The sequence below is a fragment of the Tupaia chinensis genome, unplaced genomic scaffold (assembly GCF_000334495.1).
Source record: "Tupaia chinensis unplaced genomic scaffold, TupChi_1.0 Scaffold000609_1, whole genome shotgun sequence".
NCBI classification, from domain to species: domain Eukaryota; kingdom Metazoa; phylum Chordata; class Mammalia; order Scandentia; family Tupaiidae; genus Tupaia; species Tupaia belangeri.
Window position 1 is genome coordinate 1,011,754 of NW_006160128.1, and position 26,554 is coordinate 1,038,307.

Here is a 26,554-nt window from a genome sequence, read left to right on the forward strand (position 1 = left end):
GAGAGAGCGAGAGAGAGAGAAAGTGAGAAAGCAAGCTGCCAGGTCTGGAACTCGAACTGCGGTTGGCCATGTGGGAGTCTGGCATCCTTAACCATCATGCCACCTGCCGGCCCCAAGCCCCATATCTTTATTTTTTACGTTTTTAGTTTTTGTTATAGGGCACATGTACTCACCAAAGAGAGACAAAGAGATAGAGAGAGATAAAGAGGGAAAGTGAAAAATCAACCCCCAAGGAGAATAGCCTCCCTGCAGTGTCTTCTCCTCTTCTCTCAGGAGTTTGTGCGTACATGCACATATGCCTGGCATGATTTTCAGGCAGCCAGGTTTGGGGCTCAAACCATGCTGTCAGCCACGTGAGATCTAGCTGCCCTAACCTCTGTGCCACCAACTGTCTCCTTATCCACTATTGTTATTGACTCTTTCCATTGACCTTTGGAAGTACTTGGATGCATTTCATCCCCATGTGAAATTGAGGCCCAAAGTAGTTTGACATGGCAGATCTAACTGGTAGCAGAACTGAGACTAGTCTCGGTTTCCCTTATGACTCTTCCTCTCCCTTATACCCTCTTCCTTATAGGCCTGCTGCCACTTATGTTGTAAAGGTCAGGGGTGGTGTGCTCTTCCACATGGGCTGATGAGGAAGAGCTGAACATAGTCTGTTGTGGCAGAGGAATTCCTTGTATTATTGAGGGAGTAAATATTTTAGACTTTTTGTTTTATAAGAAGGTACCAGAGGGGCCTGCAGGTAGTGTGGTGGTAAGGCACTGGACTCCCACATGATCAATCGTGGTTCTAGCCCCAAACTCGGAGGTGCATGTGTAGGTATACCCAAAATCCGAAGGGGAAAATGGAGGAGAAGGGATTGTGGGATGGCCATATTCCCAGGGGATTTATTTCTCACTTTCCCTCTCTCTCTCTCTCTGTCTCACTCCAGTGAGCACATGATGCACCCTATGGCAAAAAAAAAAAAAAAAAAAAAAAAAGCCATTAATAACTCTTTTTGAATCCTGGACCTCTTTGAGAGTCTAAAAGATATAAATATTCAAATCTCAGAAAAATGCAGATAACTACATAGTTTTACATGTAATAATCCAGGGCTCCTGGAACTCATGAAACCTAGAGGCCTGGGTATTAACAATCATGTATTAAGTCTTTGTTGTTGTTTTTGTTTTTTGGCATAGGGCTCACACATTGTCTGCAGAGAGACAGAGGTAGCAAAAGTGAGAAATCACCCCACAGGAGGGATGGCCATGCTGCAATCCTTTCTCCTCTATTTTCTTCTTGGAATTTTGGGCACCCAGCATGTTTTTCAGGCTGCTGAGTCCAGGAGTTGAACCACTGAGTTGGCCATGTGAGATCCAGTCTTAACCGCCATGCCACCTACTGGATTAAGTCTACTTTTGGAGTGGCTCATCTTTCAGTCCATTACTGATGCAATTTTAGAATGCAGAAAGCTTAAAAGGTTTTGGAGTGGGCTGGCTCCATGGTGTAGTGGTACTCAATAGAAGCTGGAGTGCACATGGTGACCATGGTTTGAATTCTTTTTTTCCCTTTTTTTTTTTTTTTTTTTGAGAGGTTTTTCACTATAGGGCGCTTGCGCTCGCCAGACAGACAGAGAGAGACATAGAGACAGAAAGCGAAAAATCACCCCCCAGTGGGGATGGTCACGCTGCAATCCCTTCTCCTCCATTCTCCTCTCGGGATCTTGGGCACGCATGCACACGCGCCCAGCGTGAGTTTTAAGCCACCGGGTCCGGGATGCGAACCGCGGTCGACTACGTGGGAGTCCAGCGACATAGCCTTTACGCTGACTGCTGGTTCCCTTTCCCCGTTTTTGAGAGAAATATTTTTGCTACAGGATGTATGCACTCACCAGAGAGACAGAGAGAGACAGAGAGTGAGAAATCACCCCCCAGGGGGATGGCCATGCAACCATCCCTTCTCCTTTCTCCTCTTGGGATTTTGGACACACATGCAAATACACCTGGCATTAGTTTCAAACCATTGGGTTTAGGACTCAAACTGCAGTTGGCCATGTGCCTAAGCACTCTGCCACCTGCTGGTCCCATTGAATTCCTGGCCTGGTCAGCCTGAAACACACTTTGCACATACACAAGAACCCAGAATTCGGTGGACTGGAGGACTATCATAAGCAGACCCTGTGGAAGGTCTTATCTTTCTCTCTTTCTCTCGCTCTTGTTATCTCTGTCTCATTCTAGCATATGTGCACAGGTGCTCTCTCATGCATAAAGAAAAACTTAAGAAAAAAAGGTTTTAGAGTGAGTGAAGGTCTGTTGGGTATGGTCTGGTTTATAATTTTTCTACTGAAAAGGAGCACTAAGCAAGCTGGATTTCTTCTTAGGAATAAGTGGGATTGATGTGATCTGGTGACATGACATGATAGTTCTCGAAGGCATAGCTTTTTTCCTTTCCTTTTTTTAAAAAAATAATTATTTAATTTTACTTATTTATTTTGTTTTAATTTGACCAGAGAGAGACACACAGAGAGAGAGGGAAAATGGGAAAGCAAGCTGCCAGGTCTGGGACTCGAACCATGATGGGCCATGTGGGAGTCCAGTGCCTCAACCACCATGCCACCTGCCATTCCCATCCAAGGCAGGAAGTCCCTGGTAGATGTTAATGAAGGAGAACTTCTGTTTCCTGCTGTTTGCACCATCCTCCCCTGAGATTTTACCTTCAGCAGCTTTGCCTGTTTTTCAGGTGTCTTCGGGGGTCTTTCCTTTTAGAAAAAAAGGATAATAATGTTCTTTCCTCCGAATGCTTAGAAACCTTTGCTTGAATGAAGAATATAAACACATACAGACTGAAGTGATGTGGAGACTCCCCACTTGCCAGTCCTCTCAGTTAGGAGACCGAGTCCAGAAGGCCATTTAATTGATGGCTGCTCATCTTGCCTAGGTTTCCATAAAGGGTTTTGCCAAATAAAGATTCATCTTTAAGTAATGCAGACTACTTTGTTACGAGCAGCTGTCGATGATTTAGAGAATTTTTTTTTTCCTTCCCTACTGATTATTTGACTATTACTGGCTACCTTTATGGAATATTTCTTTATTAATAGAATTTTTCCTACTCTGAACCCATAAAGGTTGGTTATATTAATAAACCAAAGGATTCCAGAAGCTTAATGGAGCTAAAAGGACAAATAATCCAAAGGCCCAAGAGTAATGTAACTTCACATACAAAACTAGTGTTAATCCTGTGGATATGCATGTTTGTATGCTTCTGTTGGGAGCCAGTGTAATTCTTTTTCTCATACCATAAATAAAATAAATAGATGATTTTGTTCCTATCCAAGAAATTTTGCTCTGATTGCTTTAGATAGTATTTGTGGCAGGCACTAGGTATAAATGATGTGATCAAGAGTATATTATATGCCAATTAGCAATCTATTTTTTCTAAAAATAGTCTTCTTACAGAGAGAATATCACAAAATTGCTCAATCACATTTTTCCCCTTTCCAATGAAAGGTCAAGGGAAAATAAGAGCTGTGTTTGATTTAAATGTTAAGCAGTAGTCTCTCTGCTATTACTGATTCAGGCTAGAGAGCCATCTGGTATTTCTGTCCTAGTCAATACAGTTAATTAGACAGCCATGCCATTTACCGCAGAATAATTAATCAATTACTGTGGAAGGAGTCTTTGGAGAGAACTGCGTAAGTTGATCAGCACTCAGTGAATAGTAGCTGATTGATATGTTTCCTACCAGCACATGTTGGGGAATATCAGATGCTATGTGAGCATGCACACTGCACACACAATGCACACATGCACGTGCACGTTGTGTATGTATCATCCGTCTATCCCTACATAGACAGCAGCGAGAGATGTTTCTGTTAGCAAAGGGCCTATTCAGACATAATTCAGGTTATTCTCAGAGTATAGCAAATGGATGGTTTGTCCCTCTTACCTTGTAGAACATTTTTTAACTTGGATTTTTGGAGAGGAACTTTCTTGTTAATAACCGTATTTCTAAACTTAGTTAGGCCTTAGAATATAAGTGATAGTGAACTATCTACATTCCATATTAGTCCTTTCTTTACACAGTAAAGAAATCATAAGATTTAAATGAAGATGTTAGGGAGGAACAAATAACTGCTTTGTGTGCGGGTGCTAATAATTTTTTTCCTCCAGGAAGCTTCCATTTAGTAAGCAGTGTTGCTAGGGAAGGTCATGGTTAGACCCTTCTTCTTCTTTTTTTTTTTTTTTTAATATTTTTTGCCAGAGGGTGTGTGTGTTCACTGGAAAAAGGGAGACAGTGAGAAATCACCCCCAAGGTGGGATGGCCATGCTTCAGTCTCTTCTCCATTCTCTCTCTTAGGATTTTGGACATGTATGCATGCACATGCACCTGTCATGTTTTTCAGACCTCTGGGTCTAGAACTTGAACCACTGGGTTAGCCATTTGGGATCCAGTGCCTTAACCACAATGCCACCTGCTAGTCTTAGACTCTTCTTTTAACCTCCAAGCCACTAAAAATTTCTTATAATTTAATTTGGGGGAGTTCTACAAAGGTGACCTGTGTATTTAATGGCTTGGGCTTCTCTGGGTATTCAGCTAGAAAAACACCTTTGCAAATAGAAAAAGATCTTTCTAGACAATATGTATAATTTACAAAATAAAGAAAGAGTTCTTGAAGGAGATACTGGGCATTACAACAGTGCCAGAGAATAAGGGAGTATTACTTGAATGGCTGTTTTCTATGAAGATTAATGAATTGACAGAGCACGTTTGGGCGCATGAGAAAATGACTGAGTGCTAGTTCAGTCATCTTTTCTTCAGTGCTGATGGTGGTCATGGTCATGGTGGTGGCTCCCTCTTGAAGTCTGTTGAGAAGACCAGTTGTCGATCTCTCTCTATGCTTGAGGAAGTTACTATCTCCATATTAACAATGAATGAAAAGCTCATTGTACACTGACTTCAGGTTAATTCTATTTAAAATGTCTACACTGCATTCAGATTGGTAAACAGGTTGCCCTCTTGGATCACAGAATGAATAAACACAGAGGTGGGTCAGAGTGTGGCCAACCTTTAACCTTTGTGGCCAGCTGGGAAAAACTATGGATAATTTGGGATCCATACATCAATTCATGCTCAGTTTTTGCATTGCTGTTACCCATTTTACCCACAAAGGCAAGTTAAAATGAAGGTTGTTTTTTATTTTATTTTATTATTAAAGTAGTCCGGGGGTGTCTTACCTCCCTCTCAACTCATTTTGAGAAATGGAGACACTATCGCCCAGATAATAGAGTGTCTAAAGCATTCTTTCTCTTTCTTTGGAGCCCTGCCCTTTCTTTGTTAGGAGAGAAGGTAAAAGACTTGTATGAAATGAGTTTCTAATTTGTGGTTTCTCTCTTACTATTTAAAATGAGGTTAAAAAAAAGAATGTAGAGAAGATAATGAAATCTTTTTTTTTTTTTTTGAGAGGCTTTTGCTATAGAGCACGTGCGCTCGCCAGACAGACAGAGAGAGACAGATAGAAAGCGAGAAATCACCCCCTGGGAGGATGGTCACGCTGCAATCCCTTCTCCTCCATTCTCCTCTCAGGATCTTGGGCACGCACGCACACGCGCCCGGTGTGAGTTTTAAGCCACCGGGTCCGGGACGTGAACTGCGGTCGACCACATGGGAGTCCAGCGACATAGCCATTATGCTAACTGCTGGTCCCAAGATAATGAATTCTTCATGTTTGTGTCCCTACTTAGCCACAAACTTAATTATCACCTTACTTAATTGTTACAGTAATCTTTAGGTCTTCTCACAGTGGTAAAGTCCCACATCACAAAAGAGAGTAGAAATGTTAAACATAGGTATTTGGGGCAGCCTTTTTTTTCTATTATGTTTCTATAGCCTGCCTATTTATAGGGGCCATTTGCTGCTGAATCTTTCTGTTATCCAGGCCAGCAGCCCTCTATTCCAGGTCAGCTTCAGACCCAAACACCAGATTCCCTGAGTGAGAATGTGCAGCTTCTGTTTGAAAATAGGCATCAAGATAAAAGGGAAGAGAGAGATAGAAACCGATACCTCTCGTTTTAGCACTTAAGTTCAGTTTTCTTGCTAATTCAAATCATTATTGTTTTTCATGAATTTAAATATAATTATACACTTTGGTCCCTTTTCGATAGTGATTGGCATCAGCCCTATTTGTATCTTTGTTTTCTTCCTCATTTTTCCTTGCATCCCATAGCCAGTGTTTGTGAGATGGCCCACCCAGACTTGCAGTGCCCTGTGGGTGATCTCAAACTATTAGCAAGGCCTCAGTCAGGGGTGCCAACCAGCCCAAGTCTAGGAGCTGATGACCCTCCCAACGCAGCTTTAGAAGAGATGAATCTTTCTGATGATTTCTGCACTCAACACACTTGAAATCATCTTATTTCCACATATCTTAAAGTAAAAAAGGACAAAAGAACTCTTAATGGCTACCATGTATGAGGATACTTTTTTAAAAAAAGGTATTTTATTTCATTTTTATTATCATCATTATTATTTGTTTAATTTGACCAGAGAGAGAGAGAGAGGGAAAGTAGGAAATCAAGCTTCTAGGTTCAGGACTTGAACCATGGTCTGCCATGTAAGAGTCCAGCAGCTTAACTACCATGCCACCTGCCAGTCCAAGGATACTTTTACTTTTTTTCTTTGCTAAAAGGTGTGTGTGTTCACCAGAAAGACAGAGATAGAGAGACAGAAAGCGAGAAATCATCCCCCGGGGAGATGGCCACACCGAAGTCCCTTCTCCTCCATTCTCCTCTTGGGATCTTGGGCGTGCATGCACATGCACCTATTGTGAGTTTAAGCCACCAGGCCCAGGACTCGAGCTGTGGTCGACTACATGGGAATCCAGCAACATATCCATTACGCCATCTGCTGGTCCTCTATAAACATTTTGAATACTTCTTGTATTTTAAAATAGCCCAGAACTCTGTCCCCTTTCCTGATATACACTTCTCCCAGATATCCACATAACTTGCTCTCTCATTTCCTGTCCTCGAAATGCCTTTTTATCAGCAAGGCCTTCTATGACTACCCTATATAGGACGGAAACTAACAACCCCCACCACAGCATTCACTATATACCGTAGCCTGTTGTTTAATTTTTCTCTGTACCACCACCAGCAGACACATTATTTATTTATATATATATGTGTGTGTGTGTATGTATATGTATGTGTGTGTATGTGTGTGTGTATTCTATCTTTTTGTTTTTTTGGGGGTTTGTTTAACCTTTCTTTTCACTCCCATCTCTATATCTGCGTTATATACGTATACGTCTTTTTTCCACTTCCACCTAATAAAATATAAGTAGGCTTCATGAAGGTAGGGACAGGGTCTCTTTCGATTAATTCTCTATCCTCTTCCCTGAAACAGTACCCAGCACATAGTAGACATTTGATAAATCTTCCTTTTATTAATTTATTTTTTAAGAGGAATGTTTGCTATAGGGCACTTGCACTCACAAGAGAGACAGAGACAGACAGAAAGCGAAAAATCACTCCCCAGGAGGATGGCCATGCCACAACCCCTCCTTCATTCTCTTGGGACCTTGGACACACACACTCCTGGCATGTTTCAAGCTGCCAGGAATGGGACTTGAACCAAAGTCAATCATGTGGGACTCCAGCGCCTTACCCACTTCTCCACTTACTGGTCCAGATGGATCTTTCTTTACTAAAAAAAGGAATGGGTCCTTTCTAGTTCAGTCTCCCACAGTCAGTGGTATCCCAGGCAGCCAACTGTTAATGCTGGAAGAGCTCCAGCAGACAGCCATGCAGTGCCGTAAACGAATTCCTTAGTGCAGATTGTGATTCCAGTATATGTAAATACTTAAATGGTCTGGCCAGACGTCTGTGGGTCAAGACCCTGTCCTTGGAAACCATCCCAGCTGTTCCCTTGTGGTGGGTGGAAGAGCAATTTGGAGAGGAAGAGAGGTCAGGAGTTGCCATTATCCCCAAGCGGAAGCCTGTCCATTCTACACATTTTGTACATATTTTAGGACTTGTCATCTTAAATCCAGAGGGTCTGAACTCTGTGGGAGTTTTCTTCCTTCTAAGGCAGTCTTCTGAGTCAGCATTCTGCCTAGGAATTCTTTTACCTTTTCATAGTTTTGCCCTGGTGAATAGCTGCACAAATAGGAAAACACTGATCTTTCACAATGAAGTATTACAAAATCTGATTAGCCTGGTTTTGGCTCACTCTTTTTTGATGTGTTTTTGTTTGTTTGTTTAGTTTGTAGAGGTGTGAAGGGGGCGGGATAGCAGAAATTCTGTATAAAGTTGATAGCTTCTTTTAAACGTCAACCACCAAACGATGAAAATATTGAGTAGTAAGTTATGAAATGTGTGTGTGTGTGTGTGTGTGTGTATACAAAATTAGTGAGCAATCATTTTTGTGTTCTGTCTCCTTCGTCCCCTTTTCCTAATTATAGTTCAAGATTCAGGAGCCAATAGTATATTTGGAAATACAGTAAACAGTAGCGGAGGAATAGAGAAGTGAGACAGGGAAAGGAAGGGTGATTTAGTGAGCCAACTACAACTGTGGGCAAATGGAGTTGAAACCTGAGAGGGAAGGAGCATAGAATGTCCACATCACAGTTATTCTCCCTGGGGACCAGGAAGCTGGGCTATTGTACACAAGCTCCCTTCAGTCATTGGTTGAGGGTGACACCTACAGAATGTTCATTCCCTAGAGCAGCCAGCAGACAAAGGCTTTGGAGACAGCCCTCAGGCAAAGGGATGGGATGTAGCAGTTACCTGTCAGGCAAAGTCCACACAGCAGTTAGACCTGGGGGATACCAGCAGGGCATCAAAGAGTACGCTGCACCATGCTTCCTGCTTCCGTTCAAACCGTAGAACACATGAGTACTCTTGCTTTGTCTTTGTTCCCTCTGTTTTTTTGTTTGGTTTTGGTTTTGGTTTTGGTTTTTTCTTTTTTTTGGAGAGGTTTTTGTTATAGGGAGCGTGCGCTCACCAGACAGACAGAGAGAGACAGAGAGACAGAAAGCGAGAAATCACCCCCAGGGGGGATGGCCACGCCACAATCCCTTCTCCTCCATTCTCCTCCAGCACGTTCCCTTGTTTTGTTTTTTAATTTGCTATAGGATGTGTGTACTCACTTGAGGGAGACAGAGAGAAATGGAGAGAGGGAAAGTGAGAAAGCACCTCCCCAGGAGGATGACCATACCACAATCCCTTTTCCTCCATTTTCTTCTCAGGATTTGGGGACACACACACATGTGCCTGGCATGTTTTTAAGCTGCCGGCCACAGGACTCAAACCATGTAGCTAGACCAGGTGGTTAAGGCAGCTTAACCACCACACCACCTGCTGGCCCCCTTCCTTCATCTTTTAAATTACATCTTTCCCTCAGGCTGGTTCATTGCTCAAATCTATCTTGTCTTTACTTTTCTAATGGTACCTAGCAATATTTTTTAAAGAGATTTTTGCTATAGAGCATGTGCACTTGCCAGAGAGACAAAGATAGAAAGTGAGAACTCATCCCCCCCACCAGTGGAGATGGCCATGCCACAATCCCTGGGCACGGATGCACATGTGCCCTGCATGAGTTTCAAACCACCAGTTCTGGGACTTGAACCACAGTCGGCCCTGTGAGAGTCCAGCAATGTAACCATTATACCATGTGCTGGTCCCAACCTAGCAATTTCTACTTCATGGAATGATATACAATACCTAGACATTTTGTCTACTTGTAAGCTCCTTGGGAACCCATGTGTTACCTTACAAAGGGTCTTCCAAAAGTCAAACAATGTATATTACGAAAAAACTATGGCTTTCAAATTGTTTTTGCACCAAAAGAAACTCATCCTTTCATTCCATGTTTTCCACAAACTTGTGAAATTCCCTTGTACATACTTTGGAAACACCAAAGTGCCTGACATATGAATTCTTTGTTAGTGTGTGTGAATAAATCTTTCCCCTAACCAGTAGGTTGTTTTGCAAAACAGGCTGTAAGACAAAAACTCTTGGGCTCCTGAATTCTTTTTTTTTTTTTTTTTGGAGAGTTTTTTGCTATAGGGCACATGTGCTCGCCAGAAAGACAGAGAGACAGGAAGCGAGAAATCACCCCTGGGGGGGTGGCCAAGCTGCAATCCCTTCTCCTCCATTCTCCTCTCAGATCCTGGGCACGCATGCACACGCGCCTGGCGTGAATTTATAGCTATTATGCTAACTGCTGGTCCCTCGGCTCCTGAATTCTAACTTCATACCTTCAACCAGATAAAGTCATAAACTGCAAGGAGTTACTGAATGGCCCTAAAATCAGGGCAATGAGGACCCATCTTTCTTCTCCCTTTTTTTTTAAAAGGAATGTTTTCTACTAAGTGAATAGTTTTGTAGTATTAAGTTCTCATTGGTGCGGAACCATAACCACCATCCATTTCCAGAACTTTTTCATCATCCCAAACTCAAACTCTGTCCTCAGACATTAACGCCCCATCTTCCCTCTTCCTAGACCCTGGGAGCCCTCATTCTTCTTTCTGCCTCTAGGCAGTATATATTTTCTTGTGACTGACTTATTTTACTTAGCATAATACCCTCAAAGTTCACCTATGTTGTAGCATTTCCTTCCTTTGAAAGACTAAATAATCTATTGTATGTGATTACCACTGTTTGTTTATTCTTCTGTCAATGGACATTTGTGTTATTTCTACATTTTGGTTGCTATGAATAATGCCACTATGAACATAGGCATCCAACTGTATCTTTAAAACCCTACTTTGGGGGCCAGCAGGTGGCATGGTGCTTAAGGCACTGGATTCCCACATGCTGACTGTGGTTTGAGTCCTAGACCCAGTGACTTGAAAATCACAGCAGATAATTAGATAAGTAAATAAATGTTACAACACACACACACCAAAAACCTCCTACTTTTTATTCTTTTAGATATATGCCCAGAAATGGGATTGTTGGTTCATAAGGAAAGTCTTTTTAATTTTTTTTTTAAGGTTTTTGCCAAAGGGCGTGTGCATTCGCCGAAGAGACAGAGAGAAAGCGAGAAATCACCCCCTTGGAAGATGGTCCCTTCTCCTCGGAATTTTGGGCACACATGCATATGTGCCCGGTATGAGTTTTAAGACACTGGGTCCAAGACTCAAACTGCAGTCAACTATGTGGGAGTCCAGTGATGTAACCATTATGCCATCTGCTGGTCCCTATTTTTTTTTTTTATGAGTGACTATATTGTTTTCCTTAATAGTAATTCTATTTTTAATTTTTTGAGGAATTTTTTTCTTTTTTTTCTTTTTTTTTTTTTTTTTGAAGAATGGGGGTATCCTATTGAGTCTGAAATTATATCTCATTGTTTTTGTTTGCATTTCTTTAATGATTTGTGATATTGAACATCTTTTCGTGTGCTTATTGACCATTTGTAAAATTACATTATTTTGTTAAGGAATTTGTTTGTTGTTGTTATTAGACAAGGAGAGAGGGAAGAAGAAAGCACCCCCCCCCCAGTGGAGTGTGATTGTGCTATAATCCTTTCTCATCCATTTCTCCATCTTGGAGATCTTGGGCATGCACGTGTGCCTGGTGTGTTTTTCAAGCTGCTAGGGCCAGCTGCAGTCAGTCATGTGGGATCCAGTTCCCTTAACCACTAGGCTACAGGACTGGCCCATTAAGGAAACTTTAATTTGAATGTAATATGTCATGTCTCTTGGGGTGGCAATTTAGGGATTATCAGGTGTGATTTGGCTTCCACCATTCTTTCACAGAGCAATCATACAAATCCTATAAATAAAATGAGCCTCAGAGAGCAACCAGCCCAGTTCTCTCATTTTGCAGATAAGCAAATGTAGTCTACTGCATTTTCTACTGTGCCTTGAACTCAACTTCCGTGGATAACATTTTCATCATCTTTTTTAAAAAATTATTTATTTATTTAATTCTATTTGTTATTGTTATTTTTCAATTTGACTGCAGAGAGAGAGAAAGGGATAGCAAGAAAGCAAGCCGCTGGGTCCAGGACTCGAACTGCGATCAGCCATGTGGGAATCCAGCGCCCTTAACCTCCACGCCACCTGCTGGCCCTGAATTTTCATCATCTGTGAACCTACCTGCCTTTGCCTCTTTTCTTATGTTTCTGTTTACTAGCCTTTTTGAAGGCTAGTAAATTGATTTTTTAAATGATAATATAAATGATACTTATTTTTTTTTAACTAAATACAAAGTATTTAGTAAAATGTTTATGTAAATATTTGTGCGTGTGTGTGTGTGTGTGTGTGTGTTTTACACTTAAACTGTTTTGGAATTGTTCAGTGTTTTGTTTTGTTTTGTTTTGTTTTGTTTTAGTTTGCCAGATGGCATGTGCTCTTGCTGGAGAGAGACAAAGAGAGTAAAAGAGAAGGAAGGAGGAAAATAGCTCCCCCACAGGGACTGGTCATACCACAATCCCTTCTCCTCCATTATCTCCCTCCTTTCTGGATTTTCGGTCATGCATGCACATGCGCCCACTGGGTTTCTCAAGCCACCAGGTCCAGGACTTGAACTATGTGGTTGGCCATATGAAACCTAGCCTCCTTAACCACCAGACCATAGATTGCCTCAGTACTGTTTTCAAATATGAAGTTCTTTCTAGGGAAATAAGCAGATGGGACTAAAAGGCAGGAAGTAATTCTGACCTTAACTTAAAATAAAATACTTCTGTTAATTTTTGGAAATAATAAGCTTTCAGAATTGCTCACTTGTTGCTGTTAGACAATGTTAAATAAGCTTTTATGAATCTAAATGAGGATCGTTCTGGCATAGTGTCCTGTCTTTTTTAGATCAAGCAGTTTGAAGCTGCCACATAAACGGGGATTGCTTATGCCCCTGGCATGAACTCACAGCTGGATTGGCAGTGGCTTCCTGCTCAAAGATGTCAGCTGGCAGCGGGGATGTTCAGGATGCGTGACCTTGCATAAAAGATCACTGGGAAACGCCTAGATTTTATTTTCTGTATTAAATTTAAAAAATAATGTGTGGTGGGCCAGCCTGGTGGTATGGAGGTTAAGCCAGCCGGGTCCCACATGGCTGACTGCACAGTTCAAGTCCTGGACCTGGCGCCTTGTAAAACAGGCCGGGTATGTGTGCATGTGTGCCCAAAATCCTGAGAAGAGAATGTCAGAAAAGGGATTATGTCATGTCCATCCTCCCTGGGGAGTGCTTTCTTACTTTCTCTCTTGCGTGCGCGCTGTCTCTCTCATGCACCCTCTAGCAAAAAAAAAAAAAAGTAAAAAACACTAAAAATATTTGTGGTAAATATACATGGTATTTACCATTTTAACCATTTAAAAATACACAGTTCAGTGGCATTAAGTATACTCACATTATTTTGCAGCCATCACCATCTGTCTCCAGAACTTTCTCATCATTTCAAACTCAAACTTTATACCGACTAAAAACTGGCTCCCCATTAATTCCCTCCCTCCAACCCCTGGCAATCACAATTCTACTGCTTCTATAAATTTCACTCCTCTAAGTACCTTATATAAGTGGAATCATACAATATTTGTCTTTTGAGTGGCATATAGAATTTCTTCCCTTTTAGGGAACCAGCAGGTAGTGTGGTGATTAAGGTGCTAGACACTCCCACATGACCAGCCATGGTTCGAGACCCGGACCTGGTGGCTTGCTTTCTCACTTCCTCTCTCTCTCTCTTTTTCTCTCTGTCTGTCTCTCTGGTCAAATTAAAATAAATGAATAAATAAGTGAAATTAAATAATTCTTTAAAAAATAATTTCTTTCCTTGATAGAGGGAATAATATTATATGTATATTATATGTTTATACATTCATCAATGTAAACTTGGTTTGCTTCCATCTTTTTTTTTTTTTGGAGAGGTTTTTGCTATAGGGTGCATGTGCTCGCCAGACAGACAGAGAGACAGAAAGCGAGAAATCACCCCCCAGGGGGGATGGCCACACCGCAATCCCTTCTCCTCCATTCTCCTTTTGGGATTTTGAGCACACATGCACACGTGCCCGGCGTGAGTTTTAAGCCACTGGGTCTGGGACTCAACCGCGGTCGACTACATGGAAGTCCAGCGACACAGCCATTACACTTACTGCTGGTCGCACCAGTTTGCTTCCATCTTTTGATTATTGTGAAAATGCCGCTGTGGACGTGGGCTTACAGCTATCTGTTAATGTCAGTGCTTTAATTCTTGGATTATATATACCTAGGATGGAAATTGCTGGATCTTGCAGTAGTTCTGTGTTTAGCTTTTCCATGAGTTAGTTGCCTTATTGCTTTCCATAGTAGGTGCACCTTATGTGTTCCTGCTAGCAGTGTATGCAAGGCTCCACTTCCTCCACATACTCGCCAGTACTTGTTACCTGTGGGCTTTTTTGTTTTTGCTTTATAATAAAAGGTGCGAATGGGAATTTCATTGTGGTTTTGATTGAATTTGACCAATTATTAGTGATGTTGAGCACCCTTTCTTAGGTTTATAGGCCATTTGTATATCCGCTTTGGAGAAATCTGTTCAAATCACTTGCTCATTTTGAATTTTTTGCTGTTGCTGAGTTTTAAATAGTAAATGACTTTTGATTTGCAGGAATTTTTTTTCTTTTCTTTTTTTTTTTTTAAAGATTTATTGGGGACCAGCAGGTAATGGGGTGCAGGGCTTCCACGTGGCCAACTGCTGTTCAAGTCCTGGACCTGGTGACTTATTTTCTCACTTTCTCTCTCTCTCTCTCTCTGTCCCCCGCTGTCAAATTAAAATAAATAAAGTTAAATAATTATTTTTTTAAAAGAATGATTTATTTATTTCCATTCATTATTGTCATTTTGTTTTGTTTTGTTTTTTAATTTGACCAGAGAGAGAGAAAGGGAAAGCAAGAAAGTAAGCCACCAGGTCCAGGACTTGAACCACAGTCGGCCATGTAGGAATGCAACACCTTTAACCACCATGCCACTTGCTGGCCCTGTGATTTGCAGGAATTTTTAAGAGGGTGTTTTCTTTGCATTACCTTATAAATATGTTAATTTATCTGTTTATCTTTGTTTTTTTTTTTTAGGTTTTTATCATAGGGCTTGTACACTTGCCAGAGAGTAACAGAGAGACAGAGAGGGGAAACGTGCAGTCCCTTTTCCATTCTCTTCCGGGGATTTTGGGCACACATGCACATATGGGATCTCAAAATCAAATTGGCCATGTGGAAATCCAGTGCTACCTACTGGCTCCTATCTGTTTCTTTTTCTTTTCTTTTTTTTTTTAGATTCTATATACAAATAGATTATAAATTGATATCGATACATGTTTATTATATTTTATGCATTGTATTTATTATTATATATTATGTGATTTTTTTGTATGTGTTTTTTTGCCCCAACAGTATATCCTTTCAGGCTCAGATGACTTCAACCTTTACATGTGGAGAATTCCTGCAGATCCAGAAGCAGGTGAGTTTCTCCTTGTATGAACCTGCTGCTATTGTTGGCTCTGTTGACCTTTGGCATGCTGTGCCCTATGAGGACAGCTCTGTAACAATAGAAGGAGATGTTTCTCTTTTACCATAATAAGCAATTCATCAGAAAAGTGACCAAAGGAAATTTTTAAATGAAAATTAGAAGCCAGGGACCAGTATATTGTGTTACATTGCTGGACTCCCACATGACTGACCATGGTTCAAGTCCCAGACCTGGCAGCTTGAAAATCATGTGAAGCACATATGCGTGCATGCCCAAAATCCTGAGAGGAGAATGGATGAGAAGGGCTTGTGGTGTGGCCATCCCCCCTACAGGGTGATTTCTCACCTTCTGTCTCATTTTCTCTCTCTCTCTCTCTCTGGCCAGCACACATGCCCTATAGCCAAAATCTCTCTCTAAGAAAAAATAAAATTAGAAGTCAGATTTAACTATATCCCTTATACATAACTTTATCTATCATAAATGTTGCTTTTCCTCCCAAGAAAAAGATCTCTTAGATCTTCTTTATGTCCTTTATTTCTTTCCTCTATCTCACACCTAGAATGTTTTTACCTTATTCCCCATGCTTTTCCTTTATCATCCATCTTCTCGTTTCTGTTTGTTATTCTTATAACAGTCATACGGGCCTCTTCCTTTACTTTGGCCTGCCTGTCATATTACCTAAAGAGAGGCTTTCTCTGTTGACAGACAGGTAGGTTTTGGTGACCCCAAATATCGAAGAAACTAAGAAGAAATATTTCTGCATTTTCTCTAGAAGTGTTAGTAAAGCTTGCAGCTTTCAGTAAATTTGAATTTAAGCCATCTGAGCTTTCAACCAGCCTGGATCAATCTTCTCCATTCTTGATAATAGTGTTACCTGCCAGTAGAAAAATGTCTCTTTTCTTATACCCAGGGTAGCTCAACACAGCCATCTACTCCACGTGATAAATGGCATAAGCTGGAAAGCAGTCATTAGGAAAATAATAGAGGACTGTGCCAAGCGTATTACACGAAACATGTCTAATGCTCAGAATTTATATGAACATTTGTGGTTTTGCCTATTGCTGAATTAACAAAACTGTTACCAAATATCTGCCTTTCAAAACCTACTAGGGCCTACTTTTGGTGTAACTATCCAGTTGCTGTGGTCTGGTTACCTAAAGAAGCTACAAAAGTACTTTTCCCCTTCTGGAATTTGGAAAGCATAAGTGAAGCAGCTGACCTCTGAAACACAGATGGGGGACTGGCAGGTGGCATGGTGGTAAAGGACGCTGGACTCCCACATGGCTGACCACAGTTTGAGCCCCGGATCTGACGACTTGCTTTCTCTCTCACTCTCTCTCTCTCTTGCTCTGTTCCTCTCTGGTCACATTAATATAATAAATAAGAATTTTCAAAGCTGTTTTTTTAAGACCACACACACACACACACACACACACACACACACACACAGATAGGACAGCAGTAGTCTGCCGGATCTGAGAGTGATGCTCTAGCACTGGAGGCAGTTCTGGATTAAGTCTCCTATCCCACTAACTCCTCAAATGATTAACTGAGAAATAATCTTCAGGTTAAATTGTGTCTTTTACCTGATCTTAAAAGCTTTTCATTAAGTCAAGGTGACTTTTAAGATAGGAAGTGGGTAATTCCCCCCTCCTTCCCAGACTGTTCTCTGGAGTCTTTTCCATTTCTGTATGAAGAGAGAATGGGGAACTGGCCCGTTGTGCAGTGGATAAGTGCTGCACACTTAATTAAAAGCTTTCACCCCACCACTGTGCTTCATGTCCCTGATATAAACCTTTTTAAGTTCAATCCAGTTGGAACCCCCAGGCCTCTGCTTATGTAGGAAAAGGACAGTTTCCTTGCCACATGTGATAGTGTAACTGCTCTTTGAACAGTTTTTCAGCTCATCTTATTTTCAGCCCTAATCTTCAGCCTTGCTTCAGGAATACTTGGCACTTATTTTATATATAAAATCTAGTGGTTTTTTTGTCGTAGTTTTTGGGGGGTGGAGAGGTTTTTGCTATACAGTGTGTGCGCTTGCCAGAGAGACAGAGAGACAGAAAGCGAGAAATCACCCCCCCAGGGGGGATGGTCACACCACAATCCCTTCTCCTCCATTCTCCTCTAGGAATCTTGGGCATGCACGCACATGCACCTGGTGTGAGTTTAAGTCACCAGGTCTGGGACTCGAACCGCAGTCAACTGACTACATGGGAGTCCAGCAACATAGCCATTACGCCAACTGCTGGTCGCTAAAATTTGTATTTTTAAATCTTGGCAATTCATATTTATTAAAAATAATCAGTAAGGCTCAGCAAGCCAGACATCTGAGGGCTAGATACATCCATTGGGTTTTAGCTTTGAATACTTAGATGAAGAAAACCCTACCAGGAAACTCCTCATCCAGACTACTGGACTTTGACTTAAACAGTTATGGACCACGGACAACTGCACGTTCTCTCCCTATGCACACCTGTTCTGTAGAAGATACCAAAGCAAGCTGATAAGGAGAAGCCGTCTCACTGTCACATACCTTGATGATACAGTCAGAACTTGACACTGAATAACAGCCAGTCAGCATTTAGTGAATGCCTGCTGTTTGCTTCACAGCGTGTGCCAAATACTGAGAACGAGAGGAGGGAAAGCAGTCCTGAGTGTGAGCCAAACGCAAGGGCACCTTTTCATTCTCTACTCGGCTCTTCAGAGACTGCCAGTCAGTCTTTATACAGATTCCAGTGAGATGAAATGTATTTACTATATATTTACTATAAATGTAATTACTATCAATGTATATATAGTAGTGACTTTTGGGACCAGTGATTGGCATAATGGTTACATCACTGGACTCCCACGCAGTAAACCGTGGTTCGAGGCCTGGACCTGGTGGCTTAAAACTCATACCAGACATCTGAGCATGGATGCCCAAAATCCCAAGAGGAAAACAGAGGAGAAGGGATTGCAGCATGGCAATCCTCCCTGGGGGGTGATTTCTCACTTACTGTCTTGCTGTTTCTGTCTTTCCAGTGAGTGCACGCACTCTATAGCAAAAGACTTTCTAAAAAGGTGGGGAGGAGCAGTAGGTGACGTGGTGTTTAAGGGCACTGGACTCCCACATAGTCGACTATGGTTTGAGTCCTGGAGCTGGCAGCTTCCTTTCTCACTTTTTCTCACTCTCTCTCTCTCTCCTTCTTTGGTTAAATTAAAAACAAACAAATAAATAAAGTTATGTAAAATCATTCTAAAAAAAAAACACACAGGGCCAGCAGATGGCATGGTGGTTAAGGGCCCTGGACTCACACGTAGCCAACCATGGTTTGAGCCCCAGACCAGGTGGCTTGCTTTCTCACTTTTCCTTTCTCTCTCTCACTCTGTCTCTCTCTGATCAAATTAAAATAAAAAAAGTTAAATAAAATAATACTTTTAGATAAAAACAATAGTGATTTAATAAACTTGCACAGTAATTCACATAGAACTTCCTAGTGGGCTAAGGAGATTATTTTGAGATGTGTTTAATACCTTTGCCCACAGTAAATATTGCTACCATTTTTTTATTTGATGTCAAATAATAACTCATTTCTAAAAAAATCCCTTTCAAAAAAAATTAAAAGAAGCGGGGGGGGGGGGGGCTTCCCGTGCAGTTCAAGTCCCAGACCTGGCAGTTTGAAAATCACACCAGGTGCAGGTATCTGCCTGCCAAAATCTCAGAAGACTCGGGGGGTGGGGGAGAGGGAAGGATTGTAGTACAGCCATTCTCCAGGGGATGGAGGTGGTGATTTCTTGTTCTCTCTTTCTCTTTTTCTGTCCCTGGAGAGCATACATGCCATATAGCAAAAACTACCAAAAAAGGGGGGGTGGGGGTTGGAATAGAACTGGAAATTTTGTGGTAGCAAAGAAAAATCTCACGAAATATATTTTATACTTCTGAAGTAGGTAAGAAGGGCATTACATTTGTTTCATTTTTCTTTTTTCTTTTTTTCTTTTTTTTTTTAAAGATAGGGTCTTTTAGATCCCCCTGTTTCAGCCTCTCAGCTGGGACAACAGGTACATAGCACCATACCCATTCTTTGCTGTGTCGCCCAGGCCAGCCTCAAGCTTGAGATCCTCTAGCCTCAACGTCCCCAGTTCAGTGGGATTACAGATGGACATCACTATAGTGATCCTTTAGGTTGGACCAGAAATCAGACCGTGGTTCCAGCCTGTAGAACACAGCAGCATAGCAGCATGTGCCACCACAGCTGAGCCAAAGAGTTTCTTTTTTGTGTGTGGTAATTCCAAAGATAAAATAAAAACACCAGCAGTTATATAGAGAGCCATTAGTCTCAAAATCATACCTGGAGTATAGTCCTGTGTTTGCCTAACTAGAGGACCAAGTGAGTATAGGCAAGTTACGTAACAATACTTATCTTACTGTTTCTTCTGTAAAATGCCCCCTCCTCCACCTCCCAGATTATGTTGATTTAATAATCTTGGAAGCTTTCTAAAGACTGTGTATCTAATGTAAGACATTGTTATGGCTATGTTTAGTAAGATTGGTATAAAGCTATAACTTTCAAAGCATTCTATCCCTAGTAACTTAGGTATAGAAGTAATAGATTTGGCAAAGTGTTAGAGGAGAATGTGTCTTGAAAATATTTATGTTGCCCTTTTTTCCCTTCCCTCTGAATCTTGTTAGGAGCTTTAGGGTTTTCATAGATAATAATCATTTTCCTTGAGATACGCCGCCACTCTAAGACCTTACTATTTATTTATTTATTTATTCGAAGACTTATGTAATAAAGTTGAAAAGCCTGGTTCTAAATTCTTTTTTTTTTTCTAAGAGTTATGTATTTTGGGACCAGCAGTTGGCGTAATGGCTGTGTTGCTGGACTCCCATGTAGTCGACTGCAGTTTGAGTCCTGGACTCGGTGGCTTAAACTCACGCTGGGCACATGTGTGCCCAAGATCCCGAGAGGAGAATAGAGGAGAATGGAGGAGAAGGGATTGCGGCATGGCCATCCTCGCAGGGGGTGATTTCTCACTTTCTGTCTCTCTGTCTGTCTCTGTTTTTTCTGGCGAGCGTGTATGCCCTATAGCAAAAACCTCTCAGAAAAAAAGAGTTATGTATTTTAATTTTATTTATTCATTCATTTATTTAAATTTGGCCAGACAGAGACAGAGACAGAGAGAGAGAGAAAAAGAAAGTCACTAGGTCCATGACTCAACCCATGGTCAGCCATGTGGGAGTGTCTGGCACCTCAACTGCCACACCACTCACTAGCACTAGTTCTAAATTCTTGATTCATTCATCTTCTAGTTGGGGGCTTTGGAAAAATTTTCCTATCTTGGCAAACTGTTTATTTATCTGTAAAAAATAAGGATAATAACATCATCAGCAACAACAACGTCTGCCTTCTTGAGGTTATTATGAGAGTAGCAACTCAATGATTGTTACTCCTCATTAAGAACGATTTCTTGGGAACCAGCAGTTAGTGTAATGGCTATGTCGCTGGACTCCCACATAGTCGACCGTGGTTCGCGTCCCGGACCCAGTGGCTTAAAACCCACGCCGGGTGCGTGTGCGTGCCGAAGATCCCGAAAGGAGAATGGAGGAGAAGGGATTGCAGTGTGACCATCCCCCCTGGGGGGTGATTTCTCACTTTCTGTCTCTATGTCTCTCTCTATCTGTCTGGCGAGCGCACGCGCCCTATAGCAAAAAACCTCTCCCCAAAAAAAAGAACGATTTCTCCCTTTTTAAATTCCCCTTTTAGAAACTCCTTGTACATAAAGGCATTTTCCATCTTGGTGCCTCCCTGAATTACTGTTCATGCATGTTGGCTGTTCTTGACTCATCTAGTTTAAAAAGGTTTTCTTATGTGACAGATTTTTCCCTGACTGGAAGGGGGAAAATGTGCATTTTTATTGCCAAGTCACTGCAGCCACCCCCACTGGCAAGAGGCTGATGAAGTAGTCTAGAAACAGCTGTAACTGCATTTTCATGGGCCTGCATATATGTGTAAGCTCCATCCCTCTTCCTTTTCCCAGACGTGTATTCACTCTCAGTGAGTTGGGTTTCCTTCCCTTTAGTAGGAAAAACAACTGTTTTTAATTGGTCACAAGTAGTTGGTTGCAAACACATGTGAAGGACAGATGATGAAAGGAGAATTCAGTATAATTGACTTTTTTGTGCAATTAAGAGTTGCTGCCTGTGGTGTTCTTTGAGCTTTACTGACAGCATTGGCTATCCCCATCTGGCTCTTCTCATCTCTTAAGTGGTTCTATGGTATGGTCCCCAGGAGGCAGCTACTGCTCTCTCTGTATTGTTAGTATTTCTTGTTGTTGTTGTTTTTAGAGAGATTTTTTGCTGTAGTGCATGTGTGCTTGCTCAAGAGACAGAGACAGAAAGCAAGTAATCACCCCCTAGGAGGGTTGGCCACATCGTAGTCCCTTCTTGTCCAGTCTCCTCTCAGGATTTTGAGCATTCACACACATGCACCCAACGTGATTCTTAAGCTGCTGGGTGTTGGACTCAAACTGTGGTCGACTATATGGGAGTCCAGTGACGAAACCATTATGCCATCTGCAGGTCCCAGTATTCTTGATTGTACCTCTGTTTATAGTTGAAACTTGAAGACCTTGTGACTGTTCATTCAGGCCTTTGGAAATGCTCAGAGGTTATTGGGTACCTCTTTCAAAAGTAGCCATTATCCCTCATACTTTTAATTCTACCAGTAGAATCAGAAATGAAAGATATTGTGTGAATAGTACTTACCAGACCTCACTTTAGCAGACAGTACACAGTTTTAGCTGCCTTCTTCCAGCTTTGTTTCAGAGAAAATAATGAGGGCTTTTACTTCAATTTGTTCACTTTTTAAATATCCTTGTAGAAGACACCATGCAAAGTTCTGTGACCCTTGAAAGATAAATACTTTCTTACTTTTTTTTTTTTTGAGAGGTTTTTGCCATAGGGCGCGTGCGCTCGCCAGACAGAGAGAGAGAGACAGAGAGACAGAAAGCGAGAAATCACCCCCCAGGGGGGATGGCCACGCCGCAATCCCTTCTCCTCCATTCTCCTCTTGGGATCTTGGGCACACTCGCACACGTGCCTGGAGTGAGTTTTAAGCCACCGGGTCCGGGACTCGAACTGCAGTTGACTACATGGGAGTCCAGCGACATAGCAATTACGCTAACTGCTGGTCCAACACTTTGTTACTTTAATAGAGCTTCTAGTATAATGGTGATGAGAAAAGAGGTGTATACACGTACGTACACATTCGATTTAAAAGTGGATTTTGAGGCCCATAAAAAAAGATAATTAAGGGGAACTGCGGTTCGCGTCCCGGACCCGGTGACTTAAAACTCACGCCGGGCGCGTGTGCGTGCATGCCCAAGATCCCGAGAGGAGATTGTGGCGTGCCCATCCTCCCTGGGGGGTGATTTCTGGCTTTCTGTCTCTCTGTCTTTCTCTGTCTGGCAAGCGCACGCACCCTATAGCAAAAACCTCTCTCCAAAAAAAAAAAGATAATTAAGGAGAGTTTGAAGAGATTTTGGGAGATTGGTAAAGCATTTTGAAGGACTCTGAAGGACCAGTGGGATTTTAGTTCCTTCCTTTCTCTGCTCTTAAAAAAAAAAAATCCAAAATTGGCAGCAGGAAGATTGAAAAGCACTTCAATAACCCATGGGAGATAGAACCCAGAAATGGAAGGGTTTTGTTTGTTTTTTTTTTGCGTACTTGTATTCCACAGCTTAATACACTCACATATTTTCATTCATTCACCAAATATTTACTGAATATTTACTGTGTGCTGACCTCTGTTCTAGGTACTTGCATTATAGCAGAGACAAAGGAGTTCTGCCATCATAGAGCCCAGAGTCTAAAGGGGGAAGGAAGTATGCAATAAGCAATATATGTAATAAATCACATAGTATGCTTAAAAAGGTTAGCAGTGCTGTAGAAGAAGCAGAGCAGAATGAGGCAGATAGCTCACGGTATTCAGGTGTGATCAGGAGACACAATTTTAGATAGGATGTTAAGTTTATTGGCCTCACTGAGAAAATTACATTTCAGCAAAAACCTCAAAGTGGTGAGGAGGAGATAGCCATGCAGAAACCCGAGGGAAGAGCATTTCAGGGAAATCATTTCAGGGTAAAGTCCTGACATGTGTGCTGGTACGTTTGATAAACGGCACAGAGGCCAGTGTGTTGAAGCAGAATGAAGAAAGGGAGAATAGTAAGAGATGAAGGTAGGGGTAAGTAGGGTATGGGGGTGTCCAATCATTACTCTTACTGAATAAATGGTGAACTGTTAGAGAATTCTGAGCAGAGAAGTGACATAATCTGACTTTTTTTTTTTTCATTCATTCATTTTAATTTGACCAGAGAGAAAGTGAGAAAGCAATCCACTAGGTCCGGGACTCGAACCGTGGTCAGCCATGTGGGAGTGTCTAGCATCTCAGCCACCACATCATCTGCTGATCCCCATGATAAGACTTTTTTTTTTGGAGAGGTTTTTTCACTATAGGGTGCGGACGCTCGCCAGACAGACAGAGAGAGACATAGAGACAGAAAGTGAGAAATCACCTCCCAGGGGGGATGGTCTCGCCGCAATCCCTTCTCCTCCATTCTCCTCTTGGGATCTTGGGCACGCATGCACACGTGCCCGGCGTGAGTTTTAAGCCACCGGGTCCGGGACGTGAACCGCGGTCGACTACGTGGGAGTCCAGCAACATAGCCATTACGCTAACTGCTGGTTCCCGATAAGACTTTTTAAAGAAGATCACTGCCCGCTGAGTTGAGGATAGATGATAGGGCTGCCAGGTATAGAAATGGGAAGAAGTAGTAGGAGTCTCCCATGGTACAGGTGAATAGTGGTGGTGGCTTGAACCAAGCTTATAGGAGTCTAGATATATTCTGAAGGTAAAACCATCAGGATTTCCTGAAAGATGGGTAGGGCGAGGGCTGGGAGAAGATTGTGGTGTAGACAATTTGAGATGTCTCTTGATTATCTAGAGACATTGAAGAAAGAGGTTAGAAGTCTAGAGTTCAAGAGAAAGGTCTGGATTAGAAATAAAAATTTATGTTTTAGTGTCACACAGTATTTCAAGTTGTAAGATTGGATGAGATCACCAAGCTAGTAAATACAGCTAGTCAAGAGAAAGGGACCAAGAACTGAGCCCACAGCATTCCACTGTTTATAAGTGGAGGCGCCAAAAAGGAGCTTTAGAGGTTAATGAAGTAGCCAGAAAACCAAGATAGTAATTCTAAGAAATTAGATGAAGAAAGTGCATCAAAGAGGAGGCATCTATGTTGACTCGCGATGCTTGTCCTGCAGTGTTGGTGGGAATGTAAACTAATACAGCCACTGTAGAGAACAATATGGAGATTCCTCAAAGACCTACAAATAGAACTATTATATGATCCAGCAATCCTACTCCTGGGTATCTACCCAAAGAATAGGAATGCACTCAGTCGGAAAAACACTTGCACATCCATGTTTGTTCTCATTATTTACAATTGTCATTATTCACAATTGCTAAGACTTGGAACCAACCCAAATTCCACAAACACAGGAATGGATTGAAAAAGTGTGGCACATATACACTACAGAATACCACTCAGCCATAAAAAAAAAAAAAAAAATTAGATCATAGCATTTGAAAGAAAGTGGACAATTATGGAAGACTTACTATGAGGCGAAGCAAGCCAGACTATAAAAGAGAGGCATTGTATATCCCCACTTAATATAAACTAAATGTCTGCTCTCTATAGCTGAAACTGGATAATATAAAGGCATGAAGAGCAACTGTAGACACGAGAGACAGTGTGAGAGGAGGGTGGAAAATGGCAAATATTAAGAGGGAGGGAATCAAGGAGAAAAAAGAAGTAAAACAGTTAAACACAAAGTGAATAATTATCTGTTGAAGACAACAGGTATGGTAATATCTTTGACTGGGCCAATATTCAGTGTATTCTGGGTGGAAAAATCCATTTTGTTTTGCTGATGGAAATAATCAACTCTGCAAAAATAATAATTAATACAGTTTATTTCTAAGCATGAATGTGAGTGACCTAGTCCAGGAAAGGAGGCAAAACATGCCTTTCTCAGGGTGATCAGGTTCCTTTTATTTGATTTTGAGAGCAAGAAGTTTGGAATTTAGTGAAGAGTTTTCCATTGGTCTGTCCCAAGAAGTCGGGACATGTGGAAGGGGGGGAGCTTGTAGTTTATAGGTGGGTTTTATAGTTTGTAAGTTTGCTGATTGGAGAAGGAAAGTTGCTCAATCAGAAGAGAATGTATTTTAACGGAGATAAGACGGCTTAAGACATATCACAAAGATATTATGCCAGGGATAGATGTAGGAAGAATCCTGTTATCAATGGGTCAAAATGGTCTGTCTATGTTTCTGTGAATGACTCCCTTTAGGTTCTCTGAAAAGGATTCTGCAAAATAGAATAAAGCAACCTGACTTCCGTCCTCGGTATGCTGTAATGATATACAATGAATGAGGGTAAAATAAAACAAAAATAAAAGATTTTTTAAAAAGTCACAATACCCTTTATGCCCGTGAGCAATACGGATAACAATTTTTTATGGAGAAAAATCACAATAAAGAGAAAATGTGTTTCTAAAAGACAAAAAATGAGTTAGGGTGAAAAACCAATTAGTCATTAGATTCTTGGGTGAATGTTGATACTGAATTCAAATTAGGTTCAATTGCCCAAGTGCTATAAAACCAAACCACAAGCACATGGTGTGATGAAAGAAAGCATAGCTTTATTGCAAAGCACAAAGCAAGGGGAGCAGGTAGCTTGTGCTGAAAAGACCCAGGCTCCCCAAGATGTTCCCCACAGGCATTTTTAAAAAAGAATTAGTTATTTAATTTCATTTGTTATTATTCTTTTCATTTGACCAGATAGACAAAGAGAGAGAGAAAGGGAAAGTGAGAAAGCAAGCCGCCAGGTCCAGGACTCGAACCATGATCAGCCATGTGGGAATCTAGAGCCTTTAACCACCATACCACCTGCTGCCCCCCACCCTAGCATTTTTAAGGGCACAATTAGGGGTCAGGTCCCCAGCAAATAGTCAGCTCAGTGATTGATTAAAGAGGATGTGATCATCTTTGGGCATTCTTTTTTTTTTTTTGAGAGAGAGAGGTTTTTTT

At 41.5% G+C, this 26,554-nt stretch overlaps 1 protein-coding gene across 2 annotated transcripts in view; it reads left to right on the forward strand.

Annotated features, from left to right (window-relative positions):
- Positions 1-26,554, forward strand: part of DCAF5 (DDB1 and CUL4 associated factor 5) — a 125,491-nt gene that overhangs the window by 77,079 nt on the left and 21,858 nt on the right. For both annotated transcript variants that reach the window (XM_006158759.3, XM_014591699.2), the window contains exon 7: positions 15,344-15,410. In XM_006158759.3, coding sequence (XP_006158821.1) covers positions 15,344-15,410 — 67 coding nt within the window. The remainder of the gene's footprint in view (positions 1-15,343; positions 15,411-26,554) is intronic.